The sequence below is a fragment of the Taudactylus pleione genome, unplaced genomic scaffold, assembly GCF_031769625.1.
Source record: "Taudactylus pleione unplaced genomic scaffold, aTauple2 ptg000560l, whole genome shotgun sequence".
NCBI lineage: Eukaryota > Metazoa > Chordata > Amphibia > Anura > Myobatrachidae > Taudactylus > Taudactylus pleione.
Window position 1 is genome coordinate 2,091,132 of NW_028284962.1, and position 17,844 is coordinate 2,108,975.

The 17,844-nt window shown below is 49.3% G+C and overlaps 1 protein-coding gene across 2 annotated transcripts in view; it reads right to left on the reverse strand.

Annotated features, from left to right (window-relative positions):
* LOC148481817 (scaffold attachment factor B2-like) overlaps positions 1 to 17,844 on the reverse strand; it is a 94,583-nt gene that overhangs the window by 55,106 nt on the left and 21,633 nt on the right. For both annotated transcript variants that reach the window (XM_088452956.1, XM_088452955.1), the window contains exons 9-11: positions 11,964 to 12,073; positions 5,910 to 6,025; positions 5,614 to 5,705 (exon numbers count right to left, since the gene is read on the reverse strand). In XM_088452956.1, coding sequence (XP_088309082.1) covers positions 5,614 to 5,705; positions 5,910 to 6,025; positions 11,964 to 12,073 — 318 coding nt within the window. The remainder of the gene's footprint in view (positions 1 to 5,613; positions 5,706 to 5,909; positions 6,026 to 11,963; positions 12,074 to 17,844) is intronic.

Sequence of the window (17,844 nt, forward strand, 5' to 3'; positions counted from 1 at the left end):
CCGAGCACAAAGGGGCGTGGTATGCAAAAACGAGAGCGTGACCTAGCAGCAAGGGACATGTGGTCTGTCCTGCCGAAATCACACAGTATCCCCAATTCAAATGACTCCACACAGCAAAATCTTATTCACGTTATGACACAGTAGTGCCCCCTTATACACAATCCCCTTGCAGTTGTGGCCATTATGCAATGCTCTCAGTAGTGCCCTTTATACAGAACCCGCCAGTAATGACCCTTATACTGTGCCCCCTCCCAGTGTAGAATAGCCCCCACTCCCCTGTGCAGTCCTTACCTCTTCACGCTGGGCGCCGCTCCACGTCATCAGTGCACCTGCTTTCACTCCAGCATAGATGCTGTCTGTTGCAGAATCCAACTAGATCCAGCAGACGTGCAGGCTCCTCAGATGCGGGTAGACGTCACCCGCACACCACATCACTGGGAACGCTGGCCTCTGAAACGATAAGAAGCTTCTTTGGTCTCTGCTCCCTTCAGATACCAGCGTTCCCAGCTGCTGCAGCAAATTGGTCGCGATCTACTAGCAGGAGCTCCTCGAGCAACCAGTAGACCACGATAGACGTCTTGGCTGGCCCTGAGTTAAGCGTTGGCAGTCACATTGTTCAACAGTAGTTTGACCAGTAGGTGCTGGAACGGAATTTCACATGTAGACAGCCTGAACTTTCAGAATGTTTATTGGCGGGTGGGCCTCTTCTGCCGTCCAATGGCCCCGAAAGATTGTCTGTCAGGTCCTCAACCTCTCAAACTGGCGTCAGTGGTGGGGAGAGCCCACTATGTGGAAAGGATTGCCCATGCTCAGATGAGAGGCTACAGTCACCAGCAGTGGAAGAGTCTCATACAGGGAAAAAGATGAAAGACCTGAGGCGGACGTGAAAACTGTTCTACCTTGCTAGAAGCACCCACTGGATGGCTACCATGTGTGCAAATTGCACGTATAAGGTGGACAACATTTTGCCTAGAGCACCCTTACACAAACTAACAAAAACTACACACTGAGAAGAGCTTTGAATCAGAGTATCCAGTACTGTCCCTAAGTAGACCATCCTCAGATAGGACCAGGCTGGATTTCTCAATATTTAGAATGCACATGTAGGATAAGCATCTGTATTGTTAGATGAAGATGGGATTTCCAGGGGGTCCTGAGACGCTGCAGTGATTAGGAGTCATACATGGATAGGACAATTATGAATCCCTTATTCAGCAAGGTCATTGCCATAAATCACATCACCTTTTGAAGAAATGAGGCACAGTGGATAGGACAAAAGTTACACACGCATTTTACAGACACTGGTTTTCAAATCATAGTGCGTACTACTGCATCTGAAAAATCCTAGTCTTTAAGAGGGCTGTTTTAATAGCCACCTGGTCAAAGCTAGCAGAGTGAGATCCGGGGGCAGGCAAGGGCCCCAAGACAGAAGGTCCGGTCTGAGGGGAAGATGGCAACTTGGTACGCAGACCTTCGGCAAAGGTCAGTAGCCCAAGCTCTGCATAGCCAGTCTGGAGCAGGTCATGGCCTGGAGGGGATTCTTTGAAGTACCAAGCATATCCCGTGATACTATGCCTCAAACCCAGTATTCAGTAGTTGTTCCCAGCCAGACTTCTGAGAAAAGAGACTCCAACGTGGCAGTCTGCTCAGTCATGCGGCTGGTTTTATCAACAGGTTTGGCCATTTGATTGAATCCTGACCAAGCCAGTACCACTAGACGAGGTACTCTTTGTCCTCAAGGAAGCCTCAAAGCTTTGTTTATACAGAGGACGAAAGGATTGAAAGGAAGTACTCCTGGGTATAAGCAGTGGAAGGAAGAAAAGCAATTTTGGAGACTGCAACACCCGCAATGATCTTGTCCAATTCAGGGCTGAACAGAATGCATCTATTCAAGGGGAGAGTTGCCAGGGCCTTCTTTGGTCTTTGATTCCAAATTTGCATGCAAAGACAGTGTGCTTGCCAAAACAGCTGAAGCAAATTCTGAGGCGAGGGCTGGACACAGTTGCGTCTTTTGAAAAAAAAAAAAAAAATGGATTCAAAGAAAATGTCCTATTTTCCTATCCTTTGCGTCTTTGGAGAGGTTCCACATTAGGAATAGCAATAGTGGTAGATTTCACCAGTTTTACTATAAAAGCATCCACTAGAGATGATAATTCCCACATCGCTCTGCCAGCAGAAGGATCAAGACTCATTTTGATACCTGAAAATGTTTAAGAAAGGATGAAACCAAGCTTCTTCTAGGAGATGCCATAGCAAGAGGAGGAAGGAAAGGTAATGTCCTCGTTGCGATTAAAAAGCCACCCGAGTAAGGGAACTTTCCAAATCCGTAATGAGCCAGGTGAATTTGACCCCAGTAATTAACGCCTCCACATTTCCAGGATTATACTGTACTTCACAGAAGCCTACTCTAGGGGGTATATTTACTAAAGTGAGTTTTTAGAAGTGGAGATGTGGCCCACAGCAACCAATCAGGTTCTACTTAACATTTAACTAGCACCTTCTAGAAGATAATAGCTAGAATCTCATTGGTTGGTATGGGCAACATCTCCACTTCTAAAAACTCACTTTAGTAAATATACCCCCAGGTCAGAGTCCTGTGGAAATTCCACTTCTGGAAGAGATTAAACTTCATAGCCTAATTCATATCCTGACTGTAGAGGAGTATATCTGACGTTTGGAAGCTCTCTGGGTGGCCAAAGGTACCAACATGCAGAGGAAGAAAAATTTAAAAGGCCCTGTACCGACAGACAACCTTTATACCCATGGAGGTTCAACGGGTGTTGAATGGGTTACTACAGGCATGGAGCAGTAGGTACCGCAAACGGGCGACCTGGAAGAAGCCATTTAGCCAGCCCCAACATGACCTTAGAAAGGTTAGCTGTCCACGCTGGTTCCTGAAGAGGCCCCCACTAAGTACTGCCCTGAACTAGTCAATTTATCGAGAGTTTCTTCAGGAACTGGCTTTCAGCACATAAGTGACCATCGCGCAAAGTGGCTAAACCTGTCTAAAGTAGGTGTTTGGACACCCAAACCGCCGTTAGGGTGCCCAAAGCAACAGACTTAGCACACATTTCTTATCGCACCTCAAAAGGCTGCGAGAAGTGGGTTCCCCGCAGCTTTAGGCGTCGGAGCAATTACATTTTTGCTCTGTTCAATCTGGTGCCGAATCCTATAGACTGTCAGCAGGGGAAGTTAAACAATTTAATCGTCCCCTAGGAACGGTTAGATCTACACTTCACACGGAATGCTAGAATAGCAAAACCTAACATACATTCACAGAAAATACATAGGAAAGTGCTCAAATAACTGGCACCAAGAGGTGAGGTAGAGAAGGTAACCTATGAACAGACAGCTTCTGCCTCCCCTGTGTGAGGTATGGGGAGGCAGAAGCAGCAGACAGGAGGCAGATGTAAAAATGGCTGCCCGGTGACAGTGAAGAGGAGAGGGACAGTGAAATCAAAAGCTAGGCAAATGCTGCCTCGCTTTGGCTAACACCAGGGATTTGCCACTGCTTTAGCAGCAGCCCCATTGCAAACAGTGACCCCGGTGGTCCAGGGGGGAGAGCGGAGAATCAGGCTGCCACCGAGATATCCTCCGATTTGGGCTGTGACCCAGGAGTCCACAGGATCAGTGAGACAGTCCGCAGCGACACAGATTACTCCCAGAGCAGTTCCCATAGAGGGAATGGCACTGCCTGTTCTACAGTCCATCCGGAAAGTATTCACAACGCTACACTTTTTCCACATTTTCTTATGTTACAGCCTTATTCCAAAATGGAATAAATTCATTTTTGTCCTCAAAAATTCTACACACAATACCCCACAATGACAAAGTGTAAAAAGTTTTTTTGTGATTTTTGAAAATGTAATAAAAAAAAAAAAAAAAAAAAAACTAAGAAATCACATGAACGCAAGTATTCACAACCTTTGCTCAATACTTTGTTGATGCACCTTTGGCACCAATTACAGACTCAAGTCCTTTTGAATATGATGCCACAAGCTTGGCACACCTATCTTTGGGCAGTTTCGCCCATTCCTCTTTGCAGCACCTCTCAAGCTCCATCAGGTTGGATGGGAAGAGTCGGTGCACAGCCATTTTCAGATCTCTCCAGAGATGTTCAATTGGATTCAAGTCTGGGCTCTAGCTGGGCCACTCAAGGACATTCACAGCGTTGTCCTGAAGCCACTCCTTTGATATCTTGGCTGTGTGCTTAGGGTTGTTGTCCTGCTGTAAGAACTGTCGCCCCAGTCTGAGGTCAAGAAAGCTCTGGAGCACGTTTTCATCCAGGATGTCTCTGGTCAGGATAGAAGGAAAGATAAATGCAGCAATGTACAGTCTCCCAGTTCCTGCTGCTGAAAAACAACCCACAACATGATGCTGCCACCACCATACTTCACTGTAGGGATGGTATTGGCCTGGTAATGAGCGGTGCCTGGTTTCCTCCAAACATAACACCTGGCATTGACGCCAAAGTGTTCAATCTTTGTCTCATCAGACTAGAGAATTTTGTTTCTCATGGTCAGAGTCCTTCAGGTGCATTTTGACAAACTCCAGACGGGCTGCCATGTGCTTTTTACTAAGGAGTGGCTTCCATCTGGCCACTCTACCATACAGGCCTGATTGGTGGATCGCTGCAGAGATGGTTATGCTTCTGGAAGGCTCTCCTCTCTCCACAGAGGAATGCTGTAAGCTCTGACAGTGACCATCGGGTTCTTTGTCAACTCCCTGACTGGGGCCCTTCTACCACGAATGCGCAGTTTAGACGGCAGCAAACTCTAGGAAGAGTCCTGATGGCTCCAAACTTCTTTCATTTACGGATAATGGAGGCCACTGTGCTCATTGGAACCTTCAAAGCCGCAGATATTTTTCTGTACCCTTCCCCAGATTTGTGCCTCAAGTCAAACCTGTCTCGGAGGTCTACAGACAATTCCTTAGACTTCATGCTTGCTTTGTGCTCTGACAAGTGTGGGACCTTATATAGACAGGTGTATGGCTTTTCAAATCATGTCCAATCAACTGAATGTACCACAGGTAGACTCCAATGAAGCTGTAGGAACATCTCAATGATGATCAGCGGAACCAGGATGCACCCGAGATCAATTTTGAGCTTCATGGCAAAGGCCGTGAATACTTATGTACGTGAGATTTCTTAGTGTTTTTTTTGAATATTAAAAATAGCAAAATCTCAAAAAAAAAAAACTTTACACGTCATTATGGGGTATTGTGTGTTGAATTTTGAGGACAAAAATGAATTTATTCCATTTTGGATTAAGGCTAACATAAAATGTGAAAAAAGTGAAGCATTGGGAATGCTTTCCGGATGCACTGTTAACTCAGCAACCCATCCCAGAAAAAAATAAAAATATGAACAGCTGCTTAGGAGGTGAGGGACGGGGTGTCCAGACACTCCTAGCACCACCTGCACCCCAGTGTCCCATGGATGAGAGGAATGTTAAAAAAAAAAAAAAAAAAAATAAGATACTGAAAACAAAAACCAAGTGAAGTAAGCTTTACCAATATCTGAGGGATGACCCTAAAGTAATTAGAGGTGATAGTTTCTCGCCTTCTGCAAGGCTTTTTTTTTATTTAACACACCACACTAATTGCTCTTACCCTTTCCTTTGAGTCAGATGAGGTTTTCACACTTATTACAGGCTCCCCCTTTGATTTATCCATGACAACTGTCCTTTCAGTTCCTCTGCTCCCTAGCATAGAAAAGAAAAAAGAAAAAAAATTGCAAATTTGTGCACTTACATGGAAAAAAAACTGCTGTAAGATGCACTCATTGCCGCTTAAAATTGACTACAGTCAGTGAAAGGAACAAACTCATGTTTTAAGTGGTATTGTTGTTTAAGACATTCATACAACATAATGCCTCCAAGCAGCAATTAAAATATCCATGAACATACCAGATTTGCTATTCCTTGACCGATCGGATGTTCCACTTTTGTGCTCTTCCTTGTCCTTATCAGTGGTTTTGTCATCACCTTTATCAGACACTTCGTCTTTCTTGCTTGGTGAAGACCTTTAAGTTAAATGTTTACAGGTTTTATATTTGTTTTCAGGACACTACACATTTAGTTACCTAGGGCTCCATTTAACAAGGAGTTCTAATCCCTTTAGCACTCATTTCAGACTTTACAAATAGGATTTTGGTACTTACCGATAAAATCAGTTTCTCCAATTCCACAAGGGACACTGAAGATCAATACACTGGGGTATAAGATGAGTGGATCAGGCACTTTAAATTTATGAGTGCGACTCCTCCCCCTCTATCCGCCAGAAGCCCCAGTTAGAAAAACTGAGCCCAAGGAGACGGAAACGGAGTTAGAAGACAAACTGAGAAGGAAACCAAACAGCCGAAGCCCGAAAATAAAAACGCAACAGTGCGCACAACGTATGTAAAAACAGAACAATGGTAGGTAAAGCAGTACTGGGAGGGCACCCAGCGTCCCCTGTGGAATCGGAGAAACTGAACGGTAAGTACCAAAATCCTATTTTCTCCTTCATCCACCAGGGGGCACTGGAGATCAAGACACATCCCTAACGACTGCAAACACATCAGATGTCAGATATAGTTATCTGACAAGAGGGAACGCGCATCGTTCATCTGACAAAAATGTCAGATTTTCCTTCAGATATAAACGATTTTTAAAATGGTTATTGTACAAATCTGAAGGAAAATCTGACCGTGTGTATGCACCATAACTTTTCCTGCTGTGGGAGAGCCCTGAGAAACCTGCAACACCCTTCAAAAACTAAACTCTGAAGTCACAAAAGGTATTAAACTGATAGAAACGAACAAAAAGTGTCCCCACGGTATAACTGAGGCACCTCGACAGGCAGCCCAAGAAGCACCTACGGAACAAATGTGCAAAAATAGAAAATGGTGGAGGCCAGGCAGTAGCAATATACGCCTGTCGGATGGCCAGACGGATTCATCTGTCCAATTAGAAGCAGGCCAACCCCGTTTGGCAGCATCATAAAGGACAAACAAGGAATCAGACTTGCGCAATGCTGCTGTACGGGCCACATAAATCCAGGTAGAAAGCAAAACATCCAAGGTGAGTGAAGACGGAGTCAGACAACACTGGAACCACAATTAGTTGGTTGATGTGAAAGGTGGACACCACCTTAGGCAGGAAGGACGGCTTAATATACCATTCCACACGATCATCATGAAAAATTAAGATAAGGAGGCAGACTCGAGGGGGCTCCCAACTCCAAAACCCACCTTGTCGAAGCCAAAGAAGGACAGTCCCCCAAGTGAGTTTTACATCCACCTCCTCCAAGGGTTTGAACATTGAATCCTGGGTGAACATCAGCACCAGGTTTAGGTCCCACTGAGCTGCAGGCAGGACAAACTGAGGCTGGATCCTCCCTGTACGGAGTCTGAATCTGAGGGAACAAAGGAAGGCAGCGCAGAAAAAAATACAGACACCTGATCCTTGAGAGAACCCAGGCGTATCCCAGTGTCCCTCTGAAAGAAGAGGAAACAGGACAAATGGAAAGCAGTGGTGGGAGACCCCCGCTCTTCACAACAGGCCACAAAAGAACGCCAGATGAGACAATGAGCTGACAAAACCGGTTTGCGAGCCTGGAGCTTGGTGAAAACTACAAAGTCTGGAACCCTGTTAAGTCTTGAGACATCGGCCTCCACAGCCACGCAGTTAAACATAGCCGCTATAAAAGTCGGGGTATATGAATGAACCTTGAAGCAGTAGGTCTGGGTGAAGAGGTAGTGGACAGGGATCCTTGACGAGGTGCAGTTGGAGTTCCGAGAACCAGGCCCTGTGGGGTCAGTTTGGATACACCAGGTTGACCATGGCCACCTCTAGCTTGATGACTCGTGGAAGAAGGGGAAAAGGAGGGAAAGAGGTACATGAGATCGTACCTCCGAGGAAGTCAGTCTATTGCCTCTGCATTCGGGTCCAGAGTTCTGGAGTATTACCGAGGCACCTGATTGTTTTGTCTGGAGGACATGAGATCTATTTCCAACCTGCCCCACCTTGTGACTAGCTGTTGGAAAACCTCTGGGTGAAGGGCCCATTCTCCAGGATGAAGGTCCTGTCAACTGAGAGTCAGCCTCCCAGTTCTCCACTCCCGGAATGAACAGCGCAGAGATCGCCATTACTTGGAGCTCTGTCCACTGTAGAATGTGACTCGCCTCACTCATGCGGCTGTGCGTCTCTCCTTGACAATTTATGTATGCGATGGCATCGTCCGACTGGACTCGAACCGCCTGACTCTCGAGAAGGGAAGTAGCTTCAAGTAGAGCGTTGAAAATTCTACAGAGTTACAGCACATTGATTGGTAGAGTCAACACGCGATGCGACTATTGACCCTGGAAGTGGTTGTCCAGAACTATCACTCCAACCTCTGAGAATGGCATCAGTCATCAGAGCAATCCAATCCCAGATGCCGAACCAGGCGATGCATATGAAGAGGAGTTCTGGACCATTGAGCCAGAATAATCAACTGTTTTAAGGGGAGAAAATGGAATCTGCGACCATCTTGCCGAGGAGACGGCTATACAAATGAATGGATACTTGTTTCAGCTTGAGGACCAGGAGAACAAACTGGCGAATTGCTTGAGCCTGGTCTACTGAGAGGAAGAGTCCAAAATCATCCTCAGAAAGTGGAGACGCTGAGATGAACCAGACTGGATTTCAGGAAATTGACAATCCAGCCTAATAGATGAGAACCTGGTGCGTTAGAGCTACATGGCCTAAGAGAATCTGAGCAGATGAGGCCTTGATGAGGTCATCCAGATACGGAACATTGGTGACTCGAGCAGAGATGGGCAATCATATAATACCTTGGTGAAGATCGAGGTTACAGACAGTCCGAACCTGAAAATGGGTCTTCTTGACTGCAAATCGAAGAAAAGCCTGATGATGTGGTTCCCATATTGGGATGTGGAGATAAGCACCCTTGATGTCTAAAGCCACCAAGAACTCCCTGTTCCAGACCCACAATCACTGAGTTAACAGGCTCTATCTTGAACCAGTAAAACTCCAAGTAAAGATTTAACCTTTTCAGATTCAAAATCGGTCTGAAACAGTCATCTGGCTTCGGGACCACAAAAAGTTTTTAGTAGGATCCCAGTACCACTGAGGAATTAGAACAGGGATCAAAACCGTAGAATCCACAAGTTTATGGATTGCCTGCAGAAGCACCCTGTGTCTCTGTTGGGAGACGGGAAAAGCTGTGGTGAAAAAAGCAACGTGGAGGGGAAGCTGCAAATTCTATCTTGTAGCCCAGAGATACCAGATTTCAGTTTCAAACTGAAGAACTGGTGTGAATCCAGGAATCCCGGATCATCAAAAGGCACGCACCCACATTGGAGTCCCCAAGGTGGGACTGGAGCCCGTCATGCAATTGGTTTGTCTGCAGGTTTGGCTTCCCGATGACAGGCAGTAACAGGTCGGCGGCCTCTGTCCCTACCTCCTCGAGCAGTCGAGGGGGCTCCACGTGCACGTTTTCCAAAGGACTGGGGGGGCCCAAAAGAATTGAAAGGAAGAACCAGCCTGGGTGCGACACTGAACAGGTGCAGTAGAGGGTAAGAAAGTAGACTTACCGCCTGTAGCATCGAAAATCAATTTGTCCAATTAAAGCCCAAAAATGGAAGGCCTTCCACTGCCCTCTTAGATTCTGCACCCACCTGCCAGGACCTTAGCCATAGGGCTTTGCGAGCTGCCAATGCCGAAGCTGAAATCCGGGATCCGACATGACAGATATCCCGGGCAGCAGCTCCCAAGTATATGGCAGACTCATGAATGTATTCCGCTAGGACGATTAAATCATACCTAGGCACTCCTGATTCCAGACCACTGACCAACTCCTCCACCCATCTCTCCACAGCCTTGTCGACCCAAGAGCCGACCAAAGCCAGCCTGAGCAACACCCCTGCTGCTGAAAAGATGGATTTCAAAGTGGTCTCCAACTTACGTTCAGAACTGTACTTGAGGGCAGAAGTCCCAGGAACAGGCAGATTGGTCTTCTTAGCCGTGAGACAGAAGGATCGACCTGTGGAGGATTTTTGCACTTCTATGGAATAGACGTGGGAAAAGGGTACATGGTCAAAAACTGCTTGGGTACCTGAAATTCTGTCAAGATGCTGCAAAGCTGCAAACAATCGACCATTTAATTCCTGTGAAAAAGGATTGTTAACCTCTGTTTAGTACCAAACATGAACTCATCTGGAGAAACCGTGGATTCGATGTCCTGGCTCTTAAATACCTAGCAAACAGCCAGGATTAGGGACTCCACCCCCTAGATGCCCGAATCAGAGGTCTGTTGGAGAATATAGTCAGTGTCAGAAATTGCCTCCAACTCACCTTCCTCCTCCTGTGAAAGAAGCTCTGCATCTGTCGTTCAACTGGAGGACAGCTGGGAAAAGCCTCTTTTTTGATGGTTGATTGGAAGCACTGACCCTGGGAGAGGAACCCATGAGGTGTGCCAAGCCTTTCACAGCGGGCTAAGCCTCTCGCTAAAGCCAGTTCTGGGTCCATGAACCAGAGTCCTGGCTCCTAGCACGTTCCCTTACCCTGTGAGAGGTATCTAGTTCCGAGGGGAAGTCGGATATGACGCCTGCCAAGGAAGATATCCAAGGCGGTGTGGGGGGCAGAATCTGAAGATTGTCCCGATGCAGCGGGACCCCCGAAGTACACGAGTCACATAGGGCTTCTACATCTGATCGTGGCTGAAACTGCTTAGTTACATTTGGAACAAGCAAATACCTTTGCAGCTGCCCCTTTCCCTGTCATGGTGTCTGTCCAACACACACACACTTCACTCCTCACTTAGAAAACAAAAGAGTGGAACAAAAAACAGGCAGAGGGAGAGGAGTCACTGAATCCCTCTAATAATGCAATCCCCCTAACAATCAGCAGCCCACAAATTAACCACCTCATTGCACTCACAACCTTCAGGGCCAGTGCTGGAGTCTTTGCAGCTGAACAGGGAACAGTAGAGCAGCGCAGGCTGAGGGACTTTTCAGCTGCTGCTTGCCTGTGACAAAATAGCGCCGTTGTGAGGGGCCAGGCCAAATCTCCCCTGTACTGAGAGTTAGGCCAATGAGAGAGCTTCCCTGCACTCAGAGCTGTGCTGACCATCATCGCTGTAGGTCCACCCCCTCCTTCCCAGTGGCGCTGGGACCCGCCACTGTAAAGTGACATTGCTATTAAGGCGCTTGTCCTAAAAACGTCCGGGCTATCGAAGTGGGCGACAGAGGGGGGCCGCAGAGCAAACAGAGTCACCCTGCTAGTCAGGAGAAGAGTTTATACTTACCGCTGCTGGCTATCAGGGGTCTGTGGTGGGAAAATAGCAGCATGGGCATAGCTTCTATATTAAGCTGCAGTATGTCCCTCCCTGAGCTAATTGCCAGGGTCGCAGACTCCCACTCTTAAACAGCGGCAGGTCCCTCCTGAGGCCTCCATGTAGCAGGCTGACAGATGCAGCTTTGTCAGCCTGTCCTCAAATGCTTAGTAAAATAATAAAATAAGTGTGGTCTGATCTCAGCCAGTCACCAACTCCCTTGGGCACAGTTCTAAAACTGGGGCTTCTGGGTGATAGAGGGTGGGGGAATCACACCAAAATTTCAAGTGCCAGCTCCACTGATCTATACCTCAGTGTCTTGATCTTGAGTGTCCCCTGGTGGAGGGAGAAAATGGGTTATGACATCTGTTCAGTATGTACCAAACAGCAGCAAGCTTACCTTATTGCTGTTTAGGACTGTTGTATATCTATAGATAATTTAAGCAGCATCATCACCAAAGTGGAAAGCGTAAAACCTTTCCAGCTACAGCCAAGTAATTGTCAGTTTGACGCACAATGTTGCATGCACACAAGTGGCCATCTCATCACATTTGGCATCATTAAATTGGAGCACTTAGTATGCTAGACGTGAAAAGTGTCTCCATATACAATATTCTCAAAAGAAAAGCCAAATGTATTCATACTTTTCTGACTTATCTGTTGAGTGTCGTCGATCGGCACTTAAGGATTTTTCTTTTCTTGGCTCATTTTCTTTCTTGTCTAAAGGTTTTTTACCAGCAGGCTCGTTCTTTGCCTACATCAAACAAGGATACAAACTTAGAGAACCTACAGAAATATTGATTAGTTTAGTTCAATCTTTCCTTTAACAAGCCAGTTTTAAAATATAAGGATGACAACTGCACGTCTACAGTCAAGGAAACTCTGTAAAAGTATCCAGCTGAAGCACTCTATGCATAACAAGAGATATGGTAAGAACTTACCTTTGTTATCTCTGTTTCTACGAAGTTCATAGGGTCCACAGGGTTGACCTTGGGGTTATAGCTGGAACAGGATCCATGGGCACCACACAGTTAAGCTTTTAGCTCCCAGGATGCACTTGGGTCCTCCTCTATACCCCGCCCCCGAGCCACAGGCACCTCAGTTGGTAAGCAGCCTAGGCCGGAGGAGAATATGGAACAGCGAGAAGGAAGACTGGAACACACAAGAAACCATACTCACAGCAATAGGAGACGGAAAACCGGTGACCAGCCACACAGCCCATTTGAAGCCAGGTGCGTCAGGGCGGGCGCCCTGTGGACCCTATGGACTTCGTAGAAACAGAGATAACAAAGGTAAGTTCTTACCATATCTCTTGTTTTCTACTTCAGGGTCCATAGGGGGTCCACAGGGTTGACCTTGGGGATGTCCCAAAGCAGTTCAACTAAGGGCGGGGACGCTCCTGTGCTGAAAGGAGCACTCGGCGCCCAAAGGAAGCATCCTGAGAGGCAAAGGTGTCAAACGCATAGAACCTCAAAAACGTTTGAATAGAAGACCAAGTGGCCACCTTACACAGCTGAACAGCAGAAGCGCCACGTCTAGCAGCCCAAGAGGGACCCACAGAACGAGTGGAATGAGCCTTAACAGAGGCTGGCACAGGTAAACCCTCTTGTGCATAAGCCTCACAAATAACGGAACGAAGCCAACGGGCTAACGTTTGTTTGTTGGCAGGCCAACCCCTCTTGTGAAAACCAAAGAGGATAAACAAGGAATCAGACTTCCTAACCGAAGCCGTCCGGTCTACATAAATTCTAAGCGCCCGGACCACATCTAAGGAAGTCTCACCAGCTGAAAGATCAGGGGACTGAAAAGCTGGCACAACAAGTTCCTGATTAATGTGGAACTTCGAGACCACTTTGGGCAAAAACTCAGGACGAGTGCGGAGCACCGCTCTGTCCTGGTGAAAAATCAGGAAAGGAGGGCAACAGGAAAGCGCCCCCAATTCAGACACCCTCCTGGCCGAAGCAATTGCCAGGAGAAAAACCGTCTTAAATGTCAGCCACTTGAGCTCCACCGCCTCAAGAGGCTCAAACGGAGGACCCTGCAGGACCCGTAGCACCACCGCCAAGTCCCAAGGAGCCACAGGAGGCACAAAGGGAGGCTGGATCCTGAGAACACCCTGGAAAAAGGTGTGAACGTCTGGTAGTATTGCAATCCGCCGTTGAAACCACACGGACAAGGCGGACACATGAACCTTCAGAGATGCAAGGCGTAAGCCGAGATCCAATCCTGACTGAAGAAATTCCAAGATCCTAGAAACCCGGAACACCTGAGGATCATAATGTCTGGACTCACACCACTGAAAGTAAGTGTGCCACACTCTGTGATAAATCCGTGCTGAAGCAGGCTTGCGTGCCCTGAGCATGGTACCAATAACCGAACTGGAGAAGCCCCGAGACCTCAAGACGGCTGTCTCAAGAGCCACGCCGTCAAAGACAGCCGACCCAGATCCGGGTAAAGGCAGGGCCCCTGAGACAACAGGTCCCGACGCTGAGGAAGAAGGTACGGAGCGTCGATGGAGAGGCTCCTGAGATCGGAGTACCAAGGACGTCTGGGCCACGCCGCAGCTACCAGCACGAGCATGCCGCCGTGCTGCTTGAATTTCCGCAGAACCCGAGGAAGCAGGGATAGCGGAGGAAACAGATACGCCAGGTGAAACGTCCATTTCACCGACAGCGCGTCCACCAGACTTGCGCCTGCGTCTCTTGTCCTTGACCCGTAAACGGGCAACTTGTGATTTTGACGGGAGGCCATCAAGTCCAGCTCCGGCAGTCCCCACCTGTCCACGAGTAGCTGAAACACCTCTGGGTGAAGCGACCATTCCCCGGGATGCACGTCGTGACGGCTGAGGAAGTCCGCCTCCCAATTGAGGACTCCGGGGATGAAGACCGCCGAGATCGCCGGAATGTGACCCTCCGCCCAAGTCAGGATACGAGACACCTCCGACATCGCTGCCTGACTGCGAGTTGATATACACCACCGTGGTGGCGTTGTCGGACTGCACCTGTACCGCCCTTCCGTGAAGAGCTGGGCCGGACGACTGCAGGGCCCTGTATACTGCCCGCAGTTCCAGGATGTTGATGGGGAGAAGTGCTTCTTCCGCTGACCAACGACCCTGAAGCGACAAAGAGCCGGTCACTGCCCCCCAACCCCGGAGACTGGCATCCGTCGTGAGCAGGACCCAGTCCGGGATCCAAAATGGGCGCCCCTCGACCAGATGAGCTGTCTGAAGCCACCAAGCCAAAGATTGCGAACGTCCGGAGACAACACCAGCACCTGAGAGCGGATCCGGTGAGGTAACCCGTTCCATTCCGATAGAATCAGCCCCTGCAGGGGCCGGGAATGGAACTGGGCAAATTCCACCATGTCGAATGTCGACACCATGGACCCCAGAACTCTCATAGCCGAATGGACCGACAGGCGGCAACGGCTCAGGCAACTGTGTATCCGCAGCTGTAGGGAGGCGACCTTCTCCGGAGTCAGGAAGATCCTTTGCTGACGCGAATCCAGCAGGGCTCCCAAATGAACCATCCGCTGTGATGGAATCAGGGAGGACTTTTTCCAATTTATCAACCACCCGTGTGCTTGCAGGCAAGCGATCGTCAGGTGGAGATGTTGAAGCAGTACCTCCGGGGAGCTCGCCAGCAACAGGAGGTCGTCCAGGTACGGCAGCAGCCGTACATTCTGGTTCCGAAGATGTGCGGCCATGACCGCCATAATCTTCGTGAACACCCTCGGTGCCGTGGAGAGACCAAAGGGTAGCGCCCGGAACTGATAGTGGTGTTGAAGGATAGCGAACCTCAGATACCGCTGGTGTGAAGATGCTATCGGAACATGGAGGTAGGCGTCCTGGATGTCCAGGGACACCATGTAATCCCCCGGTTCCATCGCCAGAATGATGGAACGTAACGTTTCCATCCTGAACTTGGGAACTCTGAGGAATTTGTTCAGAGACTTCAAGTTGAGGATAGGGCGATGAGACCCATTGGGTTTCTGCACCAGAAACAGAGACTAATAATACCCCGTCCCTCGTTGTGATAGAGGAACGGGAACAATGACCCCTGCTTTCAGCAAGGACTCTATAGCCTCCTGAACCTGTAACGCCTTGGTCTTGTCCTGAGAAGGACTTGTGCAGAAAAACTGGTGGGGTGGTCTGTGCCGAAAAGACAGGGCGTACACCTGGGAGACCACTTCTCGAACCCAGGCATCCGTGGTGGTATTGTGCCAGCACTGGGCAAATAGAAGAAGTCGGCCTCCCACTCTGAGGTCCCCCAGAGGGAGGCCCGTCCCATCAGGCCGCAGGTTTATCTTCCTGCTTGGAAGAAGGGCGCCGAGCACTCCAGGCTTGCTTCTTGGGTTTAGAGGCAGTCTTACTCGCAGACTGTCTCGGGAAGGACTGACCTTTCGCCTTACCCTGAACCCGAAAGGAACGAAAAGCCGAACTCCGAACCTTAGCAGGCAGTGCCGCCGAAGGGAGGAAGGCCGACTTGGATTTAGCCAGGGTGTCCACTATTTTGTCCAAGTCCGGACCAAATAGTAATTCCCCATTGAAAGGTAAGGCCTCCAGACCCTTCTTTGAATCAGAGTCCGCTCTCCAGGACCGCAACCACAAGGATCGGCGGCCAGACACCGCTGCAGCCGATACCCGCGAGGTCAGCAGACTAGCATCTAAAGAAGCTTCTCCAATGTAAGAAGCAGCGTCCCTCATTTGTCCCAACAACGCCCGCTGGACATCCGGAGCGTCGTCTGGGAAGGTATCTTCCAATGCATTGGCCCACCCCTCAATGGCCTTGGCCACCCAGGAGATGGCCATGGACGGTCGGGCCACCGCCCCGGAGAGGGAGTAAATAGACTTTAAGCAAGTCTCAACTTTCCTGTCCGTGGGATCCTTCAGCGAGGATATCGGCGGTAATTTTAAGGTGGCGCCCCGAGTTAAACGGGTGACATGGGAATCCACCGCCGGTGGAGTTTCCCATTTTTTACAATGTGCCTCAGGGAAGGGGTAATTAGAAGCCAACCGCTTCTGAGGAAGGAATCTCTTACTGGGCGCCTGCCAAGCTACCGCCATATGATCCGTCAACTGATCCGACAGGGGAAACACCGCAGAAGCCACCTTAGTTTTTTTGAAACTAGGAAACTTCGACTTAGGAACCGGTGCCTCATCCTCTATAAGAATAGCTCGCACCGCCCTAACTAGTGCTCGCACATTAATGGACGACTTGGTATCCATTTCCTGGACCGAGGCGTCCGAGTCAGTGTCATCAGGGACCTCTCCCCATCATCTGAGGAACCCTCTGAGTCCGATACCTGAGCAGCCCGTGTCATGAGTGGGCGTTTTGAAATCCTAGAAGGCATGTCAGTCTGCAACATTGACTGAAAAGCCGAGGAAGCGGCCGCCAAATTTTGCACGGAGTTGGAGAGCACATCCACCCATGGTGGAGGAGTCGCCATAGGGGCCTGAAAAGGTACCACAGGCTGCTGCGGCACAGGGGAAGCCTGTATATACATAGGCAACCCCGCATAGGGACCTACTGATTGAGACCCAGGAGGACTCCGCAATAACTGCGGGACACCCGGGGAATGGGGGATGGTCGGCTGGGGCACCGCCCTAGTAGGGAGAGCAGTCGGGACCGACAGACGGTCAGCAATAGACACCAGCACTTGAGAAAACATCGCCCACGGTGGTTCCTGCGCCAGAGAAGGTCTGGATGGGCCAGGAGCCACCTGGCATCGACTACACAGGCCATCCTGTGACAAATCCTCCCTATCTACTCCTGCAGAACAGCGTCCGCAGGAGGCCAACACCGGAGCCACTGAGCGCTCAACCTCCTCGTCTGACATGACAGAATATATTATATATCTGGCACCAGGGTAGAAGTAAAACGCACTCACCGGTGTGCTGAACAACAGCCCACAATATGGCACTGAGTAGCACACAACTGTATGTGACAGACCTCACAAATACGTGATCTATATAAGTGAGGTCAGTAGAAACGCCCCTCCCCCACACACCTGTAGGGCTTGTAGGAGAAGTAAAGGGATAGGTATAAGCTGACAATAAGTAGAAAATAAGCACAGACAGGCAGCACTAGCAAAAGTCACATACCATGCAGGAAGATATACTCACTGCACCTTTACACTACAATCAACCTGCCCAGATTCAGTGTCTGGGAGGGCTATAGTGCTGTGTACGCTGTCCTTAATCAGGGGAGAGGTACACAGGGGGACCGGTCCGCGTGCTCCGAGATCTGCGCTGCCACTGGGAAAATGGCCGCTGGAGACCTCAGAGGAGGAGTGGCCGTGTAACTGCAGCTCAGCGACGCCAGACTGCGTGCTGAAAGGCGCGCTGAGGGGAGGAGCCGCTGACAGGGAAGGCTTCCTCCCCTGGCTGGCCATAACCCCAGGGATGCTGGCTTCCCGCTTGCCCCTTTATCCCTGGTGGTCTAGTGGTCCCACGGGTTATGGGGGGGGCCCGCCGCCACTGCCAGCAGCCTCCGGTCTGTCCCCAGGACCGGAGGCTAAAAGGAC